The sequence below is a fragment of the Garra rufa genome, chromosome 20 (genome assembly GCF_049309525.1).
Source record: "Garra rufa chromosome 20, GarRuf1.0, whole genome shotgun sequence".
Classification (NCBI taxonomy): domain Eukaryota; kingdom Metazoa; phylum Chordata; class Actinopteri; order Cypriniformes; family Cyprinidae; genus Garra; species Garra rufa.
This window is the reverse complement of record NC_133380.1, coordinates 39,938,707-39,963,916: the sequence shown is the minus strand read 5'-3', so window position 1 is coordinate 39,963,916 and position 25,210 is coordinate 39,938,707. Positions and strand designations below refer to the sequence as shown.

Genomic DNA, 25,210 nt, shown 5'->3' with positions numbered 1-25,210 from the left:
TGGTGTATGAGATGTAGATTGATGTGGGGAAAAAAGTAATTTAAAGCATTTTAACGTAAGGCTGCAACATAACAAAATGTACAAAAAAAATGATGAATACTTTCGCAAGGCACTGTATGTGAAAAAACAAGGCATTTTAATATTACAAATAGTAATGTCCACAGAAACTCATCCCTTAAATGTACAAATATGAATTTGCATTTTGCACAATACACTGTGCTAAGCTCAGTAGAAATGTTGCACTGTCATTGGGTGTTAAGTGTTCATGAAAAGCCTTTCGTTTTGAAGACATACAGCGGAACGTTTAAGAGGAACCAAACACGCGCGAGTCTGTTTCCGGCCGGAGGTGTGAGTATCGCACCCCATAAGAAGCGAGGACCGACACACGCCATTGTATGAATTTGTTGCATTCGAGTGTTTTTCGTTGAGTTTTATAAAGGTTTTATGCTCGGTTAGATTTAACAGTCCACTGTTAAGTCATCGACTCCCGTTTTTAAGGACAAACGTTTTATTTACAATCAAGAACATGTCATCGGATTCGTGGGCCCAGGCTGTCGATGAACAAGAAGCCGCGGCGGAGTCGGTGAGTTTAATCCTCAAACTGAAACAAATCAATTATAGCAAACTGAAGAACTGAATCAAACATTTTACGAACTGAAACAACTCACTTAGTCTTTCAAAAGTCGTGTTAGATTTGTCACCGTAACGTACATCTTTAAAGTTGTTGTGTCGCAGTAAAGCTAACATTGTTTGCTAATTATAATTTAAATAATGCAGTGTAATCTTCGAGTAGTTTTACTGTACTGATATTTTGGTTTACTTTTGGCTTTTCTGTAACCTGTATTTAATACGTCGACCAGTTATAGAGTGTATATTTCAAAGCAGTCTTTTAGAAATGCTATAACTTACTAAATGGCTTGTAAACAAAGAGAGAGTCTCTGGTGGCTTATATTTGAGTCAACTTGCCACAATCCTGATTTTCCCTTTGTTTTACAGATAGGCAGCTTGCAAATAAATGAGAAAGACGACAAGCCAAAAGCTGAAGCGAATGGTAAGAACTAGAAGAAATGTCTCTTGTAAGTTAGTAGTTTTGCTGCTGTGTAGTTTTATAATGATTGATGTTGGTATTGTTTTCTATTTTCCTTTTATTAATAAGGGGCAAAAACAGAAGGAGAGGGAGAGAAGACCGAGGAGGATGATAAAGGTGATATTTAGAGCGGAATGGTCACATAAGAGTCTGTTTTCGTCTGGTTTATGAGTATCATGTGTATATTATTGGAATGAGAGTTGACTAAAACTGATCTGAATTGCAGATGACAAGGCAGCACAGTCACTACTGAATAAACTGATCCGCAGTAATCTAGTGAACACGACCAATCAAGTTGAAGTCCTTCAGAGGGATCCCAGCTCTCCGCTGTACTCCGTCAAGTCCTTTGAAGAGCTGCGATTGTGAGTTTGTTTTCCCTTTCCGATGGTAGTACAGCTTTAACAGGGATCAGACTAACATGATCATTTAATTATGGTGTATGCTAGGGCTGGGCGGTATGACCAAAATTGTTTCACGGTAACAATATCTTTCACTGTATAGTTTTTTTTATATAGGTAGTTATTCCAGAAAATGTACAAAAGGGCTTTATATAATAAGCTTGAATATTTAAGAAAAGAACTTGATCTTATTTGATGATTTTGTATTTTATTTTTAACCTTATAAAGATAGTAAACAAAACATGACTTTAAATGAACAACAATTCCACTCTGTCACATTTCACAGCTTGATGTGGACAGGACTTATTATTGTAAACTTTTCTCAAGTAACATCTCACAGATATAAAATATCTCAAGTAAATAACAGGAAAAGAAAACTTAAATATGAACATAAATATGTAAACACTTTAAGGAAGTATCAAACTGTTTTTTCCTTCAAAAATACAAAATATGAACAATTACAATTCTTGGATAAATATTGAAAACAAGTCCACACAACAGATGTTGCACCTCTTTTAATGACGAGTTCCTCCTCCTGCTCAGGATTTTCTTTTGAGCCCTCCTCGTCTGTTCCTGTCTCCTTTTCCATGTTTTTACAACCTCCCAGCGTATCCTTCAGTCTTTCATTCATCGGTTTGACCGGTCTCAGCCTCGCGCGTGCTGCACGTGAGTTGGCCACGCCCACTTATTTACATTATTTACACGGAATAAATTATTTTACGGTGCACATTTCATTCCGCGGTAACGATATATACCGTCATACCGCTCAGCCCAAGTGTATGCATTTTCTAAATTAGCACAAGTCTACTCCTATATCCATAGGTTGTGTGTTTGTCAAATTATGCATGTCATTTATCTGTAGTTTACTTTTTTTGAGTGTTTTCTTCTTGCTTTTTTTTTTTTTGACAGGAAACCTCAGCTACTTCAAGGGGTGTATGCCATGGGTTTTAACAGGCCTTCCAAAATCCAGGAGACTGCTTTGCCCATGATGCTCGCAGAACCGTAAGTTAATTTAAACTGTTTCCCTATTTAAATCCAACTTAATACAGTCCCAGCAGAGTTTCACAATATATATTATGTTTTTGTCTGTCATTTGCAGAAATTTGTGGAAAGTTTACAATGTTATTTAAGTACAAAATTGGTTCACTTCCAGAACAAACATTTACAGATAATTTACTCACCTGTTGTCATCCAAGATGTTCATGTCTTTCTTTCTTCAATTGTAAAGTGTGTGTTTTTTTTTTTTTTTTTTTTTTTTTTTTTGAGGAATATTTCTGGATTTTTCTCCATATAGTGGACTTCTATGGTGCCCCTGTTCCAAAATGCACCTAGTGAAAAAATTACAATTTATACACTTCTTTTTAACCACTAATGCTCATCTTGTCTAGCTCTGTGTGACAGTTCAGTTCATGACAGTTAGGTATGTCATTTTCTTTTCACCAACTTATAATTTTTTTTTTGGAAAGGGTCGGTACCTCTGCAGCGGGGGTTTTTCAGTATACCCTACCTGTCTTGAACCGGAGTGCACACAGTAGGCATGCACATCACAGAACTAGACAAGATGAGCATTTGAGGTTAAGTTTAGTAGTGTTTTTATTTTTTTTAAATAACCAATTGTTTCGCTAGATAAGACCATTCTTCCTTGGCTGGGATTGTTCAGAGTCCTTTGAAGTTGCATTTAAACTGCTTTTTGGAAGTTCAAACTCGGGGCACCATAGAAGTCCACTATATGGAGAACATTCCTAGAATGTTTTCCTCAAAAAACATAATTTCTTTATTTTTGATTAAAGACATGAACATCTTGTATGACAAAGGTGGTGAGTAAATTATCTGTAAATTTGTTCTAGAAGTGAGCTAATTCAAGTTACAACATATTTAACATTTAGGTCTAACAGAAATTGTTTTCATCAAATTCTGACAACTCTTCAAAACAATTTATTTTATTACAAATTACAATTTACTACACCTTTATTACAATAAAGTTCTGTTGCTATTTAAAAAATAGAAAAACAGCTGAAAGTCCTGAAATAAATACTTTTTATTTCCCAGGCAGGTTTAGTAATTGGCCTTTTTTTTTTTTTTTTTATAAATAACATTAATGACAAGAGACGTGTATATAAAGTTACTGTATGACCTAATGCAAGGATTTAATACATGGATACGCGTCAAGATTTTCCCCCAGTTGTTTATGCAAATACTCGCGCCAGGATGGGCATTTTGACAACTTTGTGTGTATTTGACCTTTCAAGCACAAGTGTCTTTCTACACGCGTCATTTGACTCTCTGCCAGTCATGTGTTCACAGCATTGAGTTCCTTTTCATGGCTTATGCTTTTAACTAGGGATGCACCGAAATGAAAATTCTTGGCTGAAGCCGAACAAAATTAAACACTGGGCAGAAGTAGTGTTGCTTTCGTCAACACAAATTATGGCTAAATATCGTTATCAACGAACCTTTATCACGTGACGAAAACGAGACGAGACTAAACGTAAATGCTGGTCATGTGACGATGACTATAATTAAATGTATAATGCAATATTGTTGACGAATAAAAACGAGACTAAATGTGGTTTACAAAATAAAAACTATGCTAAAATGTCTCTTTTCGTTGACAAAAACTAGATGAAACTAAATGTTATAACGTTAGATTGATGTGCGCATGCCCAGTAGCCAGAGCTGTATCCCTTCTAGCCTAAACCGTGCAGACGCAGGAGACCTCACTCCCTCAAGACACGCTCGCGGCATTATCTAGAAGACGACTACAAACAAAGTTAAGTCTGACAAAGATGAAGGGACCGATGGCCGGTCAGCCAGCCGGGGGAGACAAAGAAGAAACGACACACATTTTATTTGCACTTTTTAGTAGTGATGGGAAAATGAAGCTTTTTGAAGCACAGACGCTTTCCCCTCAACTGTATCGTAAAAAGGTACATTACTCAAAGCTTTTCAACACGTTGCACACTGATGACACCTTGTGGTCAAAGGTGAAAAAACATGTCCAAGCGATGTCCAAGCGATTTTTGGACAGTTTTTATAAAATAAATCAACTTTTATATTAAGCTACGAAAACCATAAGAAAAAAATAAATAAAAAAAAAGTCAATTTTAAATGTAATTGTACTTACACAAGGTATAAATTAATTAATCCGGCGGGTCCGCAGAGTTTAAGAGGTTAAGCTACGAAAACCATAAGAAAAAAATAAATAAAGTCAATTTTAAATGTAATTGTACTTACACAAGGTATAAATTAATTAATCTGTAAATAAACTTAAGAAAAAAGAGACTAAAATGCCATTTTCATTGACTAAAATTAGACAAATAGTCATGGATAATTCTGACTAAAATAAGACTAAAATGCTCAGACTTTTAGTCGACTAAAACTTGACTAGACTAAAAAGAGTATGAACATGACTAAAAGTAATAACTAAAATGACAGCTTCACACAAAGACTAGACTAAAACTAAAATTAAAACCGGCCGCCAAAAACAACACTAGGCAGAAGGCCGATTACCAAACACAGTAATCACTATTTCCACCATTGCATAAATGAAATAGCCAAAATGTGCTTTTTACAATTTTTGTCTTGCTTTTCAAAAAAAAAAAAAATCTATTACAAAACAACAATTTAAAAATATTTACTTAACACTGAACATTCTAGTAGACATTATAGGCTACCAACAAAGCGCAATTTAACTTAAAATTAATAAGTTAGTAAAATATTCTTTGGCCATTTTTAAGACCCCCTTTTTGAATCAGGCATGTGTTTGTAATGTATAAATAAATGCAGCCTTGCTGAGCAAAGGAGGAATGATTGTTGGAATTATATTTGGCCTTTTTAATTTTATTTTACAGAACAACAGTAAAATGACAATACTAACATTTATGAATGTTGACGTTTATTTTGGCGGAAACCCACAAGAAGACCTCAATCCTACTTTTTGCTGACAGCAGCAGATTTATTAATATTTCTCATCAAGCAGATTTTCCTCACGCTTTGGACTTTGAACCCTGTCTAAGGAGCTCGTGCAGCGCTGTCAGAATAAATACAATTGGTGTGTGTGTATTAGACAACAGAACGTTCTGTAGTTTATTTACTAATGGATTTTAGTCATCATACAGTAACCTTTCTCTTCTCATGAAGACATGCGATGCGCTTCTAAACAGTCTCTCGCTGTCGGTGCTTGGAATGATTTGAGTCCTCCTCTGACAGTTTTAAATGCTTCCACACTTGACCACATGTGTGCTGCATTAGTGCACACCTCTATTTGATTGCGTCTCGTCATTGTTCGCTATAATTTATTCGGCCTTTCTGCTTATTTGGTTGGTGCATCCCTACTTTTAACATCAAGCATGTTAGGTGTCTTTTCTTATTAAAGCATTTCATATTCAGACTGTTGAACTTTTTTTTTTTTTTTTTTTTCAATTATGCAGGAAAAAAATGTGACATTGTTGATCGCTGAGCAAAATTTAACATCTTTTCCCATCCAGTCCACAGAATCTCATCGCTCAGTCTCAGTCGGGCACGGGTAAAACGGCTGCCTTTGTGCTGGCCATGTTAAGTCACGTGGACCCTGAAAACAAATGGCCTCAGGTATGAAATGCATCAGATTCAGTAAATGTAATGCATAATGCATGGAAATAAATCAGCTGTTTTAGCATTAATGTCACTCTGACTCTCTGTCCCAGTGTCTGTGCGTGTCCCCCACATACGAGCTCGCCCTACAGACGGGTAAGGTCATCGAGCAGATGGGCAAATTCTACCCTGAAGTCCAACTAGTGTATGCCATCAGAGGAAACAAATGTAAGTGCTTTTGTTTTAGGAGTTAGGGTTCTCTAATAGCAATATCTGGAATATGTTCCACTACTGCAGAATTTCTTGGCTTTCAGATTTTTAACGGTTGACCCTATGATATCACTACCAAAGGATGACTACATGTTTATTAGACAGGATTGTAATAGTTAATATTGGCCGGTGTGATTGAGTCATGTGTGTTGTTGTTCCAGTGGAGCGGGGAACAAAATTACAGGAACAGATCGTGATTGGTACTCCTGGAACTGTTTTGGATTGGTGCCAGAAACTGAGATTCATCGACCCCAAGAAGATCAAGGTGTTTGTTCTGGATGAAGCTGATGTCATGATCGCCACACAGGGCCATCAAGACCAGAGCATTCGAATCCAGAGGTACACGATTTCTCTCATAGTTTGATAAGAGTCCAAGACCACATTGAACATCCATCTACTTTATTATGAGTGCATCAAATACTGGGGCCTTTTGAAATCTTTTAGTTTTATTTTAATAGCTTTATACGATTTATCTAAAGCGGTGTGAGCACCTGTGAGTACCTCAAACATTAACAAGTTGATAACTTTTCCACAAAATGTAACATTTTAGTTCATTTTGAAATTAAATTTTCATTGTATCAGAGAAATTTTCATGTAAATTATGTAAATGGAGTCAGAGTATTTCATTAACTTCAACTCCAAAATAGGGATGCATGGTATACTGTTACTGGAAAGATGGGATATAGATTTTATTTTAAATGGTTCGATACTATCATTTTGAACCATTCTGTATTTTACACACTGCTGTTCTGAAGTTGCTTCACAAAATGCTGCGAAAAGGGGTAAGGTGACAACAGAACGAGGTGATGGATTATCAAACAGATGAAACTCCATCAACGTGCTCTGAGCTAGTAAATAAAGACAACAGTAAAAGCGTAATACGGCATTATTTTGCATACAAAACTGAAGATAAAAGGGAACAAGCTGACCTTACTGCACCTGTATGCAAGCATTGCTATAAATTATGTGGAGGAAACAGATCATATCTTGCCAAACATTTGTCACTTGCTCATTCTGATCTTTAATGCAAATTTAGAGATCGACAAGTGAGTGTATCATTCATAAATTCAGATTTAATTAACTTTTACTCACAACTGATCAACGCAAGATGTGACGCGGAGTAAACACGAAAGCTCAATAGTGACATGCTAGAACCAGTATAGGTTTGATCACGTAATATTTGCACTTGCATTTTAAACAATCAAATATTAATTGAATTTAAATGAAGCAAGAGTTTTGCTATATTTTAGTGTCAATAATATGAAGGGAATGTTTCTGCCATGGCGCCAACCACTAATATGAAGCAGCCGAGAGAGCGAGCGAGAGAGAGATTTATATTTATTTATTACCTCTGAGTCTAATATTTGAAAACAATTGGAAATGGAGATGAAAACATGATTTTGAATACTTTAGCAAAGATTGCTTTACTGTAAAGTGTTATTCTAGCAGTCAAAATTCATTAAAGCTAACCTAACAGTATTACAGCACTTACTAATCTAGGTCACTAATTAGTTATAAATGATAAATTAACTAATACTTGTTTAGTGTGATAACATTACTTGTTTAAATTTCAATTTACTTTTCTTTTGAGGCTGGTTATTTGTCACCCATGGTATCGTTTTGGTATTGATACTGAGGGTGTTACATTCTGGTGTCATACCGAAGCCCAAATGATGGTATTAAACCATCCCTACTCCAAAAACCTGCAATTGAAGACTCCTAATTAAGTGTACAGCCCTTCTTTATCATCCCAAATTTGTCGATTTGTGACATTTGCTATACTGCAAATTTAATTTGATTGGATTCTGAGTCCATCCATGTTTTTTTCTTCATAGAAATCATAGAGCCTTCAAATACTCTAAAGTCTAACTCTAAAAATGTTTTAAATTCCTTTTTAACATTTTACTCAAATTGTAATATTTAAATTAGTTCTGTTTCTATTTCACCAGTCAATTTTGACTTTTGGGACCCCATTGTAAATATTTAATAAATTGAGGTTTTTATCAGGATGTTGCTGTATTATATACAGGGTTCGTACACACTTTCCATTTCAAAATTCCATACTTTTCCAGACTCAAATTTCTAAAACTCTCAGTGAATTTTTCCAGACCATGTGTATATGTGTGTGTGTGTATATATATATATATATATATATATGTATATGTATATGTATGTGTGTATGTGAGTCATCTGTAATTTTTTTTTTTTTTTTTTTTTTTTTTCCCCTCAGGGTTTTATTTTTCTAAAAATGACAACATACAAAGCCCTAAAATAACAAAAAATAAATTAATACAGACATAAAATGAATACAGATATTTACATGCACACAGACTTCAAACTATGCGCTCGGGAATTTTTTTTGCATGCTTATTACAATTTCTAGTTTTATATAACCCATTTTCTTTGTGCATCACTGCCATTTTACTATAAATAAAACAAGAGCATGGATGTGCATTAATTAACATAAATTTATTTGCTTAGAATTATTTTTTTTTTTATGGTAATATCTTTAATATTAAGGCCTGATGTCCAATTTAACATATCCTCTGCTCTGTGGCTGCAGAGAAAAAATATCAATGTTTGGCATGTTCGAGGGTCTATAAAAAAAAAGACTGTTACTGTAAAAAAAAGAAAAAAACTGTTTATGGCTTTTGTTAGGGCAGTGTGCCATATTTCAAGGCCTTAGGTCTCTTTTAACAGTCTGTCGACTAAGAAACCACACTGCAAAAGGGGCTGATGGCACAATAAGTGGATCAGTGTGCATTGTCCTGTATTTCTCGTCTGCACATGTCTATATAGATTTTATTTTTGCAAAGGTCCTTGAGGCTGTGTAATACGATGCTAAGAATATAGTGAGAAGAAACCCAAAACGCTTATAACCTGCATTTTGCATAATGAAAAAGTGCACCTTGAATTCATTCAGTCGTATTTAACAATCACTAAACCGCTGACATGGAACCTTGGTTTTTGTACAATAAATTTTCATTAAATTCTTAATTTTCTACTAAATTCTATTTTCTATTATGTTTCTATTACTGATGAAGAGCCTGTGTGCTCGAAACGTCACACATGCTATGCGAAAGTTGTTTTATAAATAAATATATTTGATATTTTTGGAGCTTAGGTGTTGCCGACTTTATATCTTATTTAATACTTGTTGCTTTTTAGTCGAGCACCCTTTTGAGACTGATGTGCGTGCTTTTGTTTCATTTTCTTCGCTAATTTTCTATTATAAAAGACTAAATGGAGGCAAAAGTCTGGGAACACAAATATTTTCCCATACTGTTCCAAACCACATAGGAACCCTGGATATATAAATTTTCCATCAGTTCATTGCAGAGCATTAGGTATGAAATTTGCCTTTTTGAGTTGCAGAATTAAAAGTATTTCAACCAGTTGTTTTTGTGTTTTTACAGGATGCTTCCTAAAACTTGTCAGATGCTGCTGTTCTCTGCCACATTTGAGGAAACCGTGTGGAACTTTGCGAAGAGGATCGTTCCTGACCCCAACATCATTAAACTGAAGCGTGAGGAGGAGACTCTTGACACCATCAAGCAGTACTACGTCATCTGCAACAGCAAGGAGGAGAAATTCCAGGCTTTGTGCAACATCTACGGAGCCATTACTATCGCACAGGCCATGATCTTCTGCCACGTGAGTACAGTACTGTTCGCTGATATTGAGCCACTGAAAGAAGTGGCGTAACTACATGGATGCGTCCGAATGTAACCCTGTGGTTTGCCATCACAGACTAGGAAAACGGCCGGCTGGCTGGCAGGAGAGCTGTCCAGGGAAGGCCACCAGGTGGCGCTGCTCAGCGGAGAGATGCAGGTGGAACAGAGGGCAGCGGTCATCGAACGGTTTCGTGACGGCAAAGAGAAAGTTCTCGTTACCACTAACGTCTGCGCTAGAGGTCTGTTGGCTCTGTTGTTTTAGCTACAAGCTCATCCTTAGTTTGGGATAAGCAGATTTGACCCAGTGCTCTTTCTCCAAATGGTTTCGTTTGTTCTGCAAGGTATCGATGTGGAACAAGTTTCAGTGGTTATCAACTTCGATCTGCCGGTGGACAAGGATGGCAATCCTGACAACGAGACGTATCTGCACAGAATCGGGCGTACTGGGCGATTCGGCAAGAGGGGGCTGGCGATCAACATGGTGGACAGTAAATTCAGCATGAACATCCTCAACCGCATCCAGGAGCACTTCAGTAAGTTCAACCCTTGTTTCCCTTAAACAAACAAACCAATGTCCTGGATTGAGCTCCATCACCAGAGTCTGTGACATTCTGGTGATTTATTAGGAAACAGTTGTGACCATAAACCACTAAACCTGTCATAAGTAGCGCAGGTATATATTTGGCAATAGCAAAAATGCATTGTATGGGGGGAAATTAATGATTTATCTTTTGTGTTCTATGAAGACATTTTGTAAATTTCCTACCATGTATCAAAACTTAATTTATGATTAGTAATATGCAATGCTAAGAACTTTATTTGGACAACTTTAAAGGCGATTTTTCTTAATATTTAGTTTTGTTTTTTTTGCATGCTCAGGTTCGAGATTTTCAAATAGTTGCATCTCAGCCAAATGGAGAGATTATTTATTCAGTGTTCAGATAATGTATGATGTATGCATCTCAATAAAAGTGACCCTTATGAGCGCTTTTGTGGTTCAGGGTCACAATTTAGCCTCGCCAATTTAGTCGCACAATGTTTTTTAAAACGGCTATTTACACTTGAAATGCCAGTATTTTCTGATATTTATAATACCTATTGCAAATAGATGCAATTATCTGCACCTCAGTATTGTAGTACGTTAAAACAGTATGCAGTAATTAAATTATAGTTTGAATTGGGACAATAAGCCCTCCCTACACCTACCCTAACCAATACTTTTATTTACAACTTCCCTTCTGATATGGTATGAGATTTGAAAAGGGAGGGAAAAAAAGTTCATCAGTAGGGGATTCGAACCCGCATTGGTCAGTCGAAAAGATTCTGTGCATCCCTAGTTAATGGATAATAAAATTCGCAGTTAAATCTCACTTTTAATTTTTCACTTAAGTGCAGACAATATATTGGTTTTGTTTATACCTGCTTCTGCATTGAGATGATGTGAGGTGATTCCTCTTAATGATAATTTTAACATCTTGCCGTGTGTGACATGCAATGTGTGCATGTTTGAGTTTTGAGAGAAAGTCAATGAAGATTATGCTTGGGTGTGATGAAACCAAATTTTTATAATTGGTTAGGATTTCGTCTGAGTTCAGTTTAAAGGCCTCGTTACTGTATAATCTCAGCAGAACATTGGAACTGAATGTTATTAATTGGGGATGTAACGATATCAATATTGGGGTATTGTGATCGCAAAACCATCACAATATTATTGTGGTCATGATTATATACATTTTTTAAATATTCTAACATAAAACGTCTTTAAAGTTGTGTTTTGGGCCATTATTCTTTGGCACAGTATGTTAAATAAACCAAAACTGACAGCAGAATATCCCTTCATCAAGTCTAAGTTGTTTAGGCAATCAGCTCGTGATCTGGTGTTTTCCGCAACTCAGAACGGCTCTGTTTACAGTGAATGCAGTCAACATGTTTAGTGCATGTTGGGGAACACAACAGCTGCCAGTTATGCTTTTTTTTGCAGCAGATGATTACAGTATTTTATTAGATTTGTAGTGAGACGTATTTTTGTAAGCCTGTTTTTCAAAATTAAAGCTCTACTGCTCTTTCTGTCAAAATAAAAGCTTAAAAGTGCAGTTTGAATTGCTGACAGCTACTGGTTTAAATGGGTAACATTACAGCAGTCCAAATTCAAAATGTCTCTTTCAAGTGTAGAAATTAGGAAGTAATGTAATTTCCCTACTGTAGTCTAAAGCAAAATAACATGTGACCCTGGACCACAAAACCAGTCATAAGGGTACTTTTTTATTTATTTATTTTTTAAATTGAGATTTATACATCAGTGGAAAGCTTATTTATTCTGCTTTCATGTGATGTATGGTTTGTTAGGATAGGACAATATTGGCTGAGATACAACTATTTGAAAATCTGGAAACTGGAAAAATCAAAATATTGAGAAAATCATCTTTAAATTTGTCCAAATGAAGTTCTTAGCAATGCATATTACTAATCATAAATTAAGTTTTGATATATTTATGGTAGGAAATTTACAAAATATCTTAACGAAACATGATCTTATCCTAATAATTTTTGGCATCGATCGTATAAAATCGTAAAAGTCAAAAATTTGGCTTCCTAAAACCCCAGTGTCAATGTAATTTAGACAGTATATCACAAATATAGCATTATTCACTTTAAAATCTTTTTTTAATATTGCGTTAATGTATTGTGAAATTTTAATATTACATCCCTATTATTAATATAATGCTTATAATGAACAAATTTCTTTCTTTGAGTGTCCATTTTTTTTTCTTTGACCATTGTTTCACAGACGCTGCCGATTGACATAATTCCGTTATTTCACTTGCACTCATCGCCTTGTTTTCATGGTTGTGAATGTGTGTTAATTCAGTGATCTGTTTCCTATTACAGATAAGAAAATCGAGAGGCTGGACACGGACGATTTGGATGAAATCGAGAAAATCGCCAACTGAGCGTCCGTCTTGGTTCTTCTAACAGGACTGTGCTCGCGCGACATTTTAATTGAGAGCTGTGCCAGAGAGGATGTTTACATGTGGAGCAGTTTTATCTCAGATGCTGTTTTTATAGGTTTTGTTTAATCGCATTTCACTCTTTGTACTTCTTAATAAATTGTGAATGTGTAGTCTTAACGTCACGTGTGCGAGAATGCTGCAGCAGCGGGATGGTGGCATGAGGAACATGCCTTTCAATATCAAGAATTGCATCATGAACCTTTTAAATTGACTTTTAACAGCCTGCCTTCACACACAAGTGTGTGGAAAAAATTACATTGACTGTTATATTGATTTCTAACATGGGACTCCAAACCAAGGAAATAATTGCTTACAAGATTTTTGTGAGTTTTCTATCACGACTGCTACGCTTCAGTCTCGTTTATTTGTTTGTATGAAATCTGGGTGCAGCTACGTTTGATTTTTGTGAGAGTCAAAATGCAGGGTTTATTTAAGCTGATGAGAGGTTGCTGTTATTGTGTTCTACATTAATAATACTCGATACCTCATGACATTACTACAGAAGGGATGCTGGCAGTTATTGGCGATCGATTCAAAACAAACCATTGCCAAAGTCCTTTTATTGGTATGAAATTATGCAAAAGCCAAAGATTAGTGCCTCCATTGGGTTCGCCAGTATTTAACATGGAAAAACGCAAACGTATCTATTCATCATGTACAAATATTGTCATAGAGATTTAATAAGTACAAAGAGTGAATTGTTGCTATATTTGACAGATGCAGTGTAAAGAAAGCAGATGCAGAAGAGCGGAAGCATTATTTGTGTTCCCAGTAACAGACTGCGTTGAGTTGTAAATGATCAGGTTTAAATCCACAATGCAACTGAATTTGTTACCACAGAAGGCTGTGCCACATTCCCATTTGCAGCCGCCTTAAAAATGCAAAAGGCAGATGCGAACGCATCCTCTACAATCTCACTGTATTCTTCAGGGTAGCCATAGCAAATCATTATTTTATATTATGGGATGTTTTACTTTAACCAACCGACACTGCACTCCGCTCCATTATATATGCATTATAGACGTATATTTTATTCATTGGCGTGTGCGTTGTTGTGAGGTCGGGGTAAACTGTGTCAGTCGCATCTTTGAAGAGAAGACTTTTTTTTTTTTTTTTGATAAAGAAATACTGAATCGATTAAATATCTCCTGATGCCTTGTTCGTTTTCTCAGTTTGGTTGAAGCTGTCAATCATAGCTGTTATAATGATATTAAATAGAGGGTTTTATTTTTTTGCCATTTTTTCTTGCAAACAAAAGTTATGTGAAAATCTATTCAACTAAAGGTCTGTCTAGAAACCAACACTTGATCTGGTGTCGCATCAGATAATAAATGGACTTGTCTATTATCAAACACATTCCTGCATAATCATTGCATTTTTATGTTTTTAAAGTATGTGACTGAAATACCCATAATGCTTGAGGTTTGTCACGTTCACCTCGAAGATGTTTTTTGTAACATCATTTTTATTTTTTAACAAACATGCATTTACTGCTGACAAATCAGCCTTTTGAAATTATGAATCATTTCCGTGTTTCACCTCAACTGAATGTTGAAGACAAAAAAGTATGTATCTCTTTGAAAGTGCTCTGTGACAACAGACTCTGTGTGTGTTCGGAGCGGATCGGTGACTGTCTGGATGTTACAGGATGAGGAATGCTTGCGGCGGATCTTGATAAAACTGTTTAACAAATCCAGCACCTCTCAGGTCTGCTGCGTTTGTGCTGATATTGATGTCTGAATGGTGTGTGCTAGAATAAAACTACAACTCAAAGTATCTTTGACTAACTTTTTTTATTTTATTTTTTTATTTAATTGCTTCAACAGGTTTTCTGCAGGTATCACCAAATCTAATTGAATCCTTTTTAATGCCATTAAAAAAAATGAATGCCATACACGACCCATATCACGCAACCGGTCAAAGATTCTTAACCCATTTGTGCCCAAATTTTTCAGAATGGTTTCATGCATATAGTCATGTCAATGTTCTGCATTTATTTTTCCCAGCTTTTTTTTTTTTTTCTCAAAAATTGTATTTGTATGTTGTATTTACACCTTCAATGTCAAATTTCAATAGGAGAAGAACGTTTGGCATCAAACTCAAAATAACTGCTTTCAACACCCTGCTGAAAAAAAAAAAACTAAAACCAGCCTAAGATGATTGGATGATTGGTTGGTTTAAGATGGAAGTAGTTGATTTTAGCTGGTTGTTCCAGCTGCTTTCCCAACCAGACCAGCTAAGGAAGTGGTCAAAACCCCTCTAAAACCAGCCTGCTAAGACCAGGCTGGATGACCAGCCTAAAACCAGCCTAAGATGGTTGGCTGGAATGAGCTGGTTTTAGCTGATCTCCCACCCTGTCTAGGCTGGTCTGAGCTGGAAAGAGCTGGTTTTAGCTGGTCTCAAGGCTGGTCAGGCTGGTTTTGGCTGGTTGTTCCAGCTGGTCTCCCAGTCTGACAAACTAGGAAAATGGCCAAAAACCCTCTAAAACCAGCCTGCTGACCAGCTAAGACCAGGCTGGATGACCAGTTAAAACCAGCCTAAGATGGTTGGCTGGTCTAAGCAGGAAAGAGCTGGTTTTAGCTTGTCTCCCAGCCTGTCTAGGCTGGTCTGAGCTGGAAAGAGCTGGTTTTAGCTGGTCTCAAGGCTGGTCAGGCTGGTTTTGGCTGGTTGTTCCAGCTGGTCTCCCAGTCTGACAAACTAGGAAAATGGCCAAAAACCCTCTAAAACCAGCCTGCTGGCCAGCTATGACCAGGCTAAGACCAGCTAAAACCAACCTAAGATGGTTGGCTGGTCTAAGCTGGAAAGAGCTGGTTTTAGCTGATCTCCCACCCTGTCTAGGCTGGTCTGAGCTGGAAAGAGCTGGTTTTAGCTGGTCTCAAGGCTGGTTTTGGCTTGTTGTTCCAGCTGATCTCCCAGTCAGACCAACTAAGAAAGTGGCCAAAAACCCTCTAAAACCAGCCTGCTGACCAGCTAAGACCAGGCTGGATGACCAGTTAAAACCAGCCTAAGATGGTTGGCTGGTCTAAGCAGGAAAGAGCTGGTTTTAGCTTGTCTCCCAGCCTGTCTAGGCTGGTCTGAGCTGGAAAGAGCTGGTTTTAGCTGGTCTCAAGGCTGGTCAGGCTGGTTTTGGCTGGTTGTTCCAGCTGGTCTCCCAGTCTGACAAACTAGGAAAATGGCCAAAAACCCTCTAAAACCAGCCTGCTGGCCAGCTATGACCAGGCTAAGACCAGCTAAAACCAACCTAAGATGGTTGGCTGGTCTAAGCTGGAAAGAGCTGGTTTTAGCTGATCTCCCACCCTGTCTAGGCTGGTCTGAGCTGGAAAGAGCTGGTTTTAGCTGGTCTCAAGGCTGGTTTTGGCTTGTTGTTCCAGCTGATCTCCCAGTCAGACCAACTAAGAAAGTGGCCAAAAACCCTCTAAAACCAGCCTGCTGACCAGCTAAGACCAGGCTGGATGACCAGTTAAAACCAGCCTAAGATGGTTGGCTGGTCTAAGCAGGAAAGAGCTGGTTTTAGCTTGTCTCCCAGCCTGTCTAGGCTGGTCTGAGCTGGAAAGAGCTGGTTTTAGCTGGTCTCAAGGCTGGTCAGGCTGGTTTTGGCTGGTTGTTCCAGCTGGTCTCCCAGTCTGACAAACTAGGAAAATGGCCAAAAACCCTCTAAAACCAGCCTGCTGGCCAGCTATGACCAGGCTAAGACCAGCTAAAACCAACCTAAGATGGTTGGCTGGTCTAAGCTGGAAAGAGCTGGTTTTAGCTGATCTCCCACCCTGTCTAGGCTGGTCATGCTGGTCTGCGCTGGAAAGAGCTGGTTTTGGCTGGTTGTTCCAGCTGGTCTCCCAGTCAGACCAACTAAGAAAGTGGCCAAAAACCCTCTAAAACCAGCCTGCTGACCAGCTAAGACCAGGCTGGATGACCAGCTAAAACCAGCCTAAGATGGTTGGCTGGTCTAAGCTGGAAAGAGCTGGTTTTAACTGGTCTCCCAGCTTGTCTAATAGTCTTAGCTGGTCTAAGCTGGAAAGAGCTGGTTTTAGTTGGTTATTCCAGCTAATCTCCCAGCCCGACCAGCTTAGAAAGTGGCCCAAAACCCTCTAAAACCAGCCTGATGACCAACTAAGGCCAGGCTGGATGATTTTTTTTTTTTTCAGCAGGGAAGATCAATCTTTATTCATAAACAGATTTATTATGTATAAAAATCGAAGAACATCTTTTTTTGGTCTTGAAATCCTTTATTTGGTTGTTTCCTTGCATGTCATTGAGAAATAAAACATAGATAACAAATAGAAAATACGTACAAAAGGAAGATTACAATGAGTTTTAATGGGTTCATGTTTGAATCAAGCCTCTTCTGCTCACCAAGGCTGCTGTGATAGTAATATTGAGAAATATTATGTTAATTTAAAACAACTGTTTTCTATGTGAATACATTTTAAAATGTAATTTATTCCTGTGATGCAAAGCTGAATTTTTAGCATCATTACTCCAGTCTTCAGTGTCACATGATCCTACAGAAATCATACTTAAATGCTGATTTGCTGCTCTGTTATGATTATTGGTTCTTATCAATATTAAACACTTTTTTCTGCTTCAAAATGTTTTTGGATTCTCTGTTGAATAGAAAGTTCAAAACAACATCTTTTGCAACATTATAAATGTCTTTACTGTCACTTTTGATCAATTTAAATTGTCCTTGGTGAATAAATAATCAAATAAATAATTGTAACTGTATTTTGAATAATAAAATATTATGGTTTCCACAAAAAAAAAAAAAAAAGATGCACAACTGTTTTCTGTGTTGATTATCAGCATATTGGAATGATTTCACTGAGGACTGGAGTAATGATGCTGAAAATTCAAATTGAATCACAGGAAACTATGGGATATTTTAAAATGTATTCACAAAGAACAGTTATTATAAATTTAAATAATATTTCACAATATTACTGTTTTAGTGTATTTTTGATCAGATAAATGCAGCCTTGGTGAGCATAAGTTAGTTTCTTAGTAGTTTATGATCATTTATATAATTATATTACTGTTCAGCCAGCATACAAGCCCCAAGATCTGTAAGGAAAAATATATAAATCATATTTAATACCACTTGAAAAATGCCGAATGTTGTGGATGAAATATTCTATTGAGCATACTGTGCACACATTGTATTCTAGGATATGTTATTCTGTGCAGTGTGCTCTGGTCATATATGGGCCATTCTACAGAATTGGTTCAAAGTCAGAGTTGAAAACGTCTTTTTTTTGTATGTATGAAAAATTGTATAATAAACAAAGGTACACATTTCAAGTAATTGTGCAGTTAATACTCATATTTTATTTTTTAGAAAGTTTTGGAATATTTGTCCCCAAATTTGTCACCACCGAAACACAATAATATATCATTTAATAAGAAGGGTTATGTTAAACTATTAAGATTTTGCTTACATCTTCCTTATATTTTTTTAAACAGTTTTCATTGAGACTTAGAATTTCACCAATATTTCAAGTGTAATTTATGATATTTGTTGTATTTTTAAGTCAATTTTTCTTTGTAAAAGGTAAAAAGCTGATCTTACTGATTTCAAAGTTAAAGAGAGACACTGCAGGCACCTGTCAAGTTTGAGATTCTGGTGTTTCATAAAGTGTTTGTCAGACTAGTGGAAAGAAAACACCCAAAATACACTGTTTAGTGTTTCTTTTTATAGCACTTTATCTATTTGTGTCAATATTTGATTTCAATTACAATACATATTTTTAAAGGCTGTTTTCCCAAAATGAGTTTTTTCTCCTACACTGAGCCATAAATCTCCACTTCTGTCGCACTTACACACACCAAAATTGACATTTTTATTCCTGTCTATATCCTGAAGGTTTTTCCAGAGTGATTTGTTTATATATAATTTGCTTAATTTTATACATTTTATTTAATCAAAAAAGGTTAAAAAAAAAAGTGTTTCCTGTCTGTTTTAAGCTTTTTTCTAAATTATGGCACAATGAAATGAGATACCCAAAACATTTGACTCTAATATGTCAAGATATTAAACTAGAATTTTGAAACTGACTTCATCCAGTGTTTAGATTTTTGCACTAGAAATGTATGAAAATTAGTGCATCTTTAATTAAATAATGCCTCATTTGCATATTTAAACTTAGCATTTTAGAAAACATTTTTTTTTTAACTTGGTAAGTTAATTACTCTATTCACCTGCAGTGTCTCGCCTTAAGGATTCATTAGTTTGAATATACACTGAATCAAACACTATCATAACAGCTTAGTTGATAATTCAGCATACTTTATTTTTGACAAAACATCCCATGTTTTGGTCGTGACAGCACGTTTTCGATAGGGACCACATCACATTACAGAATTTTAACCCACATACTAAAATACTAAACATGTAAACTGTACTAAAATGTGGATTATTTCGGCAAAACAAAGTATTATGTGTTCCCTTTCGTCACATACTGAAACAATGATGACATGTTTCGGTTGTGACTATTTTCGTAGTGACAATTAGGGGTTAGGGTTCAGGACAGCCACCTCCCAATTGAAAATACCCAATAAACGATGCTTTTATAAATATATATATATTAAGCTAGGGGTGTGTGCGATATGACGATTTTTGATCCACTCTTGAATAAATATGGTATTATCGTGCTACAGTGTGCCTCCGCCTCAATATACTGTACAAGACGACACACATTCACTCATGGGACACTGCACTAATTCGTGCATTACTTTCATGTGCTTTAAAGCCTATAATAATATCGTTATTTAGTCCGAGCGCTATTCTGACATGCGTTTCATGAGCGCGTAAACCTGAAGCGTGCGCTAAAAGTCTGTCAAACTGCACCTGATTACTGGACTAAGCTCTCTTTCGTGTCTGATTCACTAATACTGTTGAAAACACGCAAGGATTACATATAAACACAGTTGGTTACGTCTAAAGTGAAAGTAAACAGCGAATGCGCGCCTGTATATTAGATGCATGCAGCTCTTAAAGTGACAGAACTAAACATGCTGCCGATTGTCATTAAAGAGACAGTTCACCCAAAAACTGTCACTCACATGTTGTCCCAGATCTCTTTTAATTTTTTTTTGTGCTGAACACAAAAGAAGATATTTTGAAGAATGTGGATAACAGTAGCACTTTGATAGTGGGAAAAAATAAATAAAATACTATGGAAGTAACTGGGGACCAGCAACTGTTTGGTTTTCAAAATAAGTTATGCTCAACATGTTTTATGCTTAAAAAAAAAATGGAGTGAGTAAATGATGACAGAATTGTAATTTTTGGGTGATGGTACGCTAATAAAACAAAACAAAGAAAAATCACTCACTGCTCTTGACTGAAGAACTTTAATAAGAGTCAATGTATAATTCATGTATTTTATGTATGCTAATTTGTTTGTGTGTATTTGTAACGTATATTTGAATAACAAAGATAAAACAATGACAAAGATTTTTTGTCTTCAGCCACTTTGGCCTAAACACCTGCCATTCTTTTTATTTTATATTTTGTTACCTACAAAAGCTTTGGTTTTAAAACAGGAAAATTGGTTTGTCTGTACGGCTCAGACAACTTATAAAATCGTAAAACCAACATGAACAAAGAATCGTGATAAAACTGTGATATGATATTTTTGCCATAGCGCCCACTTCTATATTAAGCTGACTGATATTTACAATATTATTCTGCGTTTCAATAGATAAACAGGATCTTAGTCAACATCTAAGATTTGAATACTTTTTAAATGTGCTTTTTAAATGTGTTTTCCGGTTGTGGGACAGCACTTTACACCAATTCTGTAGAATGGCCCATAGTTCACATTAAGTAGGAAGTCTAAAACTTGTGGTGAATTTACATATATATCATGAGCAGTGTTGGGGAAAGTTACTTTTAAAAGTAATGCATTACAATATTGAGTTACTGCCTAAAAAAGTAACTAATTACGTTACTTAGTTACTTTTTATGGAAAGTAATGCGTTACGTTACTTTTGCGTCACTTCTTAAATCTGGGCAGGGCTTGCTTGTTTGTTTTTAATATAAAAAGTTCTATTTTTGTCAAATGTAAAAGCCTTTATACACCAAAAGCCTTAGAAAAAAGTAAATTGACGTCTGTACAGTAGACCACAGAAGACAAATGTCAACTCTTCAGCAATAAAAAAAAAGTAAAACAAATGTTAGATTATCTTGAGTCATTTTTGCTTATTAGTATGGATGAATTGGATCATCGAAGGTCGGCAGCAAAGACATCGGTTAATAAAACGGGATTAAATATATTGTAACAGGAAAAAAAACGTTACGGGTTGTTTTGTTGTATTTTGCACTGTTATTTTTGTTCATCTTTTATGGGTTTGTCTAAGGGTTGCCTGTAATGCCTCTAGGAGCAGCTTGAGGGCGCTATGGCCTTGAGGTAATCAAAGATATAAGCTCAGCTACCATAGAGTAAGTAGTTTGTTTGGTAGAGGGAAACCATTGCCATTGTGGTGAACTCGCGCTACCTGTCGGCTCTTTCAAGTCCGTTGTTGAGAACTCTTGAGTTTACGCTCAACTGTGAGTAAGGAATGTCTTGTAATTTTGATATCGTATTTGTATAAAAGTGTATTGATGTCAGTCATTTTGCTTTCTTTGTAGAAAGGACTTTTTAGTGTCGTACCATCTGTGTGTTCTTTATACGAACGAGATTTGGATACGAAGGGAATAGGAAATCATGTGTGGTTCACGCAGGTTACAAAGTTATGGCACTTTTAACCAACGCAGCGCTGAAGATGACTCGCCGAACTCTGTTGATCATGGTCTTGTCTCGTATTGTGGATAATTGCATTGCGTCGCTCTCAAATTTCTTTTGGAAGTGAATCTCTCAATACTTCATCTTTGGCATTTCATCTCAAAGACTGGACATCAAAGCGATAAGTTCTCATCCTTTCATTGACTCATTTAAGAGACAAAGACTGTTGAAATTGCTAAGAGTTTATTCATGAACTTGTTTTTTGTGGTATGTTATGAGCACTTGTGAGGAAATTAAATTGGGTTTAAAGAGCATTTGTTTTGTGAGGTGTGATTTATATCAGTACAAGTCAAAAATCTGTTGAACCCCTCAGAGTAACATCCTAAAAAGAGAGCGGTGTTACAGATTGGCGCCCGAACAGGGACTTATTTGAACTTGACGGAGAACTATAGATTTATTTCTCTGTGTCCCTTAATTATAAATTTTGACTGTACTGATTAATCTTCACAAACAAATATTTAAAAAAGAACAAAAAAAGAAACCATCTGCAATGGAAGAGTGTGCACCTGATTTCTCAGTTGAAGCCTTTATTCAACGGAGAGACCCAGTAACTAACCTCATTGATACCTTTAGTGAGTTATATTTAGACTCGGAAGAAGAGAGAGAAGGCAGAGATATTTCCACTGGTCAGATACCTGATCATGGTTTTAGACCAGATGACTTGCCATTGCCCCCTCCACCACTTGAGTTTCATGAAGATAGACTGCAGCCTGGAAATGAAGAAGCTGGCCAGCGTATGTGTAGCATTGAGGAGCATCTTGCTGATCTCGAGCATCGTGTCAGTGAGCTAGTTACCACAGATGTAATGACTGCAAGGTTGAAAGCATGTGAAGACAAAATCAACTATTGTTTGCAAAGAGAGGTGGACCGTGTTAAACAGCTGTTTCATTCTAAAATTGACGACTTAAGCCAAAGTATTGTGGATTGTTTAAAGCGACGGGACAAACAGCTAGAGCAAAAATTTAAAACTTTCAAACCTCTCATGTCTACCCCTGTGCACTCCAGTACTTCTACTACTCATAGGATGTCCCAAACTTCATCCAAGATCGACCCAGTTACTCAGAATAGCACAAAGCAAGTAACGTATCTATCTTCATCTTCTAACCCTTCAGTTAAACTTGAACTGCCTACTTTCAGTAACCTTGATTCAGAAGACCCAATTGATTTTATTGATCGATTTGAAGAATATAATGAGCTGAGACCTCTGTATCCTGAAGAGTTGTTGGCATCATTATCTGTGAGTCTAAAAGGTACTGCTAAGAGTTGGTGGAGAGCGGAGAAGCAGAACATTAGAGATTGGTGTTCTTTCAAAGAAAAGTTTCTCTTTTCATTCTTAAATGAAGATCACAAAGAAGTTGCTGCTCAGAAATTAGCAAGTTATCGTCAAGGTGTTCAGGAGAGCATTAGAGACTTTGCTTTTAATTACAGAGCGTTGTGCTTGAAGAATAATCCTGAGATGGCTGAAATTGAGATTGTTCAAGCGACTTTAAGAAATTGCAACCCTCGCCTGGCCTCGCTGTTAAGGGGAACAGTGAAGACTGTCGATGATCTGGTCCGTCTTGGCACTCAAATAGAAAAGGATTGGGTTGAAAATAAAAGGAGATGGAATCAAGGGAAAGATGAGGAACAGAAGAAGAAATCTTCTGGTGGAAGAGGCCAGCAAAACCAACTTCTGCTCATTGATCCAGCGACTGACTCTCAATGTAACAATGTACTGCAAGCTCCAATAATTTTAAATCACACTTATTTTAATGCTGTAATTGACACAGGAAGCACCTTATCCTTACTGCAAGAAAAGGTTTGGCAGAGGTTGAGAAGGGACAGTGAGCATCTGATCAAAAGTTCCCAAACTTTTATGCTTGCTAATGGTCAGAGCCAGCGAACACAGGGAAAAGTGCTCTGGGAGTGTGAGATATATGGAGTGAAGCTTGTTGTCACATTTTATGTGATGAGTGATGAAGACTTGGCTGTTCCTGTAATCTTAGGGCTGGATTTTCTAAAGGAAGCCAAAGTAACTATTGATTTTAATTCTTCACGTGTTCACTTACCTGATACCAACACCAGTCACCCTATTCGGTATAATGAACTTCACAAGAATGCTGCCGTCCAGTTTTATGCTGCACAAGGTGGTGTGGAGTTAATCTTCAATGAGGAAGACTTGAAGCTCATCGATCAAGCGGTTGAAAATTCTCATGCCTCATGCAAGGTAAAGAATCAGTTAAAATCTTTCATGTATGATTGGCCATCAGTTTGCACTCACAAGCTAGGACGTACAAACTGCATCAAACATGAAATTAAAACAATTGATGAACTTCCCTTAAGGAAGAGACCTTACCGGGTTTCAAGAGTCAAGAATGATTTTATTGAAGAACAGATCAAGGAACTACTTCAACAAAAAATCATTAGACCTTCCACATCTCCATGGGCCTCACCTGTTGTGGTAGTGGATAAAAAGGATGGAGGATCTCGGTTGTGCATTGATTACCGTGGTCTCAATTCTAAAACTCACCTTGATGCTTATCCAATGCCCCAGATTACTGATATACTGGATTCGTTGCAAGGAGCCAAAGTGTTTAGCACTTTGGATTTGAAGAGCGGCTACTGGCAGGTAGAGATGGATTCTGCAAGTGTGGAGAAGACCGCGTTCATCACCGCGTCAGGGTTGTATGAATTTTTGTGTCTTCCCTTTGGTCTCAAAAACGCAGCTGCTTCTTTTCAGCGTTTGATGGAACAAGTTCTTAGAGACTACAAAAACAAGTGTTGTATGGTGTACATAGATGACATCATTGTGTATTCACCAGACATCCAAACACACCTGCAACATCTTAACCAAGTATTCACCAGTCTGCACACCGCCGGTCTCACGCTTAATCTCAAGAAATGCAAATTCATCTGTTCATCATTGGACTACTTAGGCCACACAATTACTGCTGAAGGAGTCAAAGTGGATTCTGACAAGGTAGATGCGATCAAGTCATTTCCAACCCCAACTTCCCTAAAAGAATTACAACGGTTCCTAGGCCTTGCAGCTTGGTATCACCGTTTCATTTCAGATTTTTCCACTAAAGCAGCACCCTTACATGCACTAAAGAAAAAAGGAGCTAAATGGATGTGGATAGACGAGTGTCAGAGATCATTTGAAGTCATTAAAGATGATCTGACCAAAGCCCCTGTTTTAATTACACCAAATTTTGAATTGCCTTTTAAAGTGCAAACCGACGCTAGCGATGTTGGTTTAGGAGCTGTGCTGACACAGGAGAGAGATGGACAAGAGAAAGTGATTGCTTACGCATCCAGATTGTTGAGAGGTGCTGAAAAATCATATTCTGCATCAGAGAAGGAATGCCTCGCTGTAGTCTGGGCTGTGGAAAAATGGCACCACTATCTTGAAGGTCGAGCATTTGAGGTAGTTACTGAT

General features: G+C 36.8%; 1 protein-coding gene across 1 annotated transcript; it reads left to right on the top strand.

Moving 5' to 3' along the window:
- The first annotated feature begins 352 nt into the window (after positions 1-352).
- On the top strand, positions 353-14,788 carry ddx19b (DEAD-box helicase 19b). Its single transcript, XM_073825589.1, has 12 exons — positions 353-583; positions 997-1,051; positions 1,157-1,204; positions 1,314-1,449; positions 2,395-2,487; positions 5,973-6,075; positions 6,171-6,285; positions 6,489-6,666; positions 9,744-9,981; positions 10,078-10,240; positions 10,343-10,534; positions 12,891-14,788. The coding sequence occupies exons 1-12, from the start codon at positions 527-529 to the stop codon at positions 12,950-12,952; spliced, it is 1,440 nt and encodes a 479-aa protein (XP_073681690.1). The 5' UTR covers positions 353-526; the 3' UTR covers positions 12,953-14,788.
- The last annotated feature ends 10,422 nt before the right edge of the window (positions 14,789-25,210 follow it).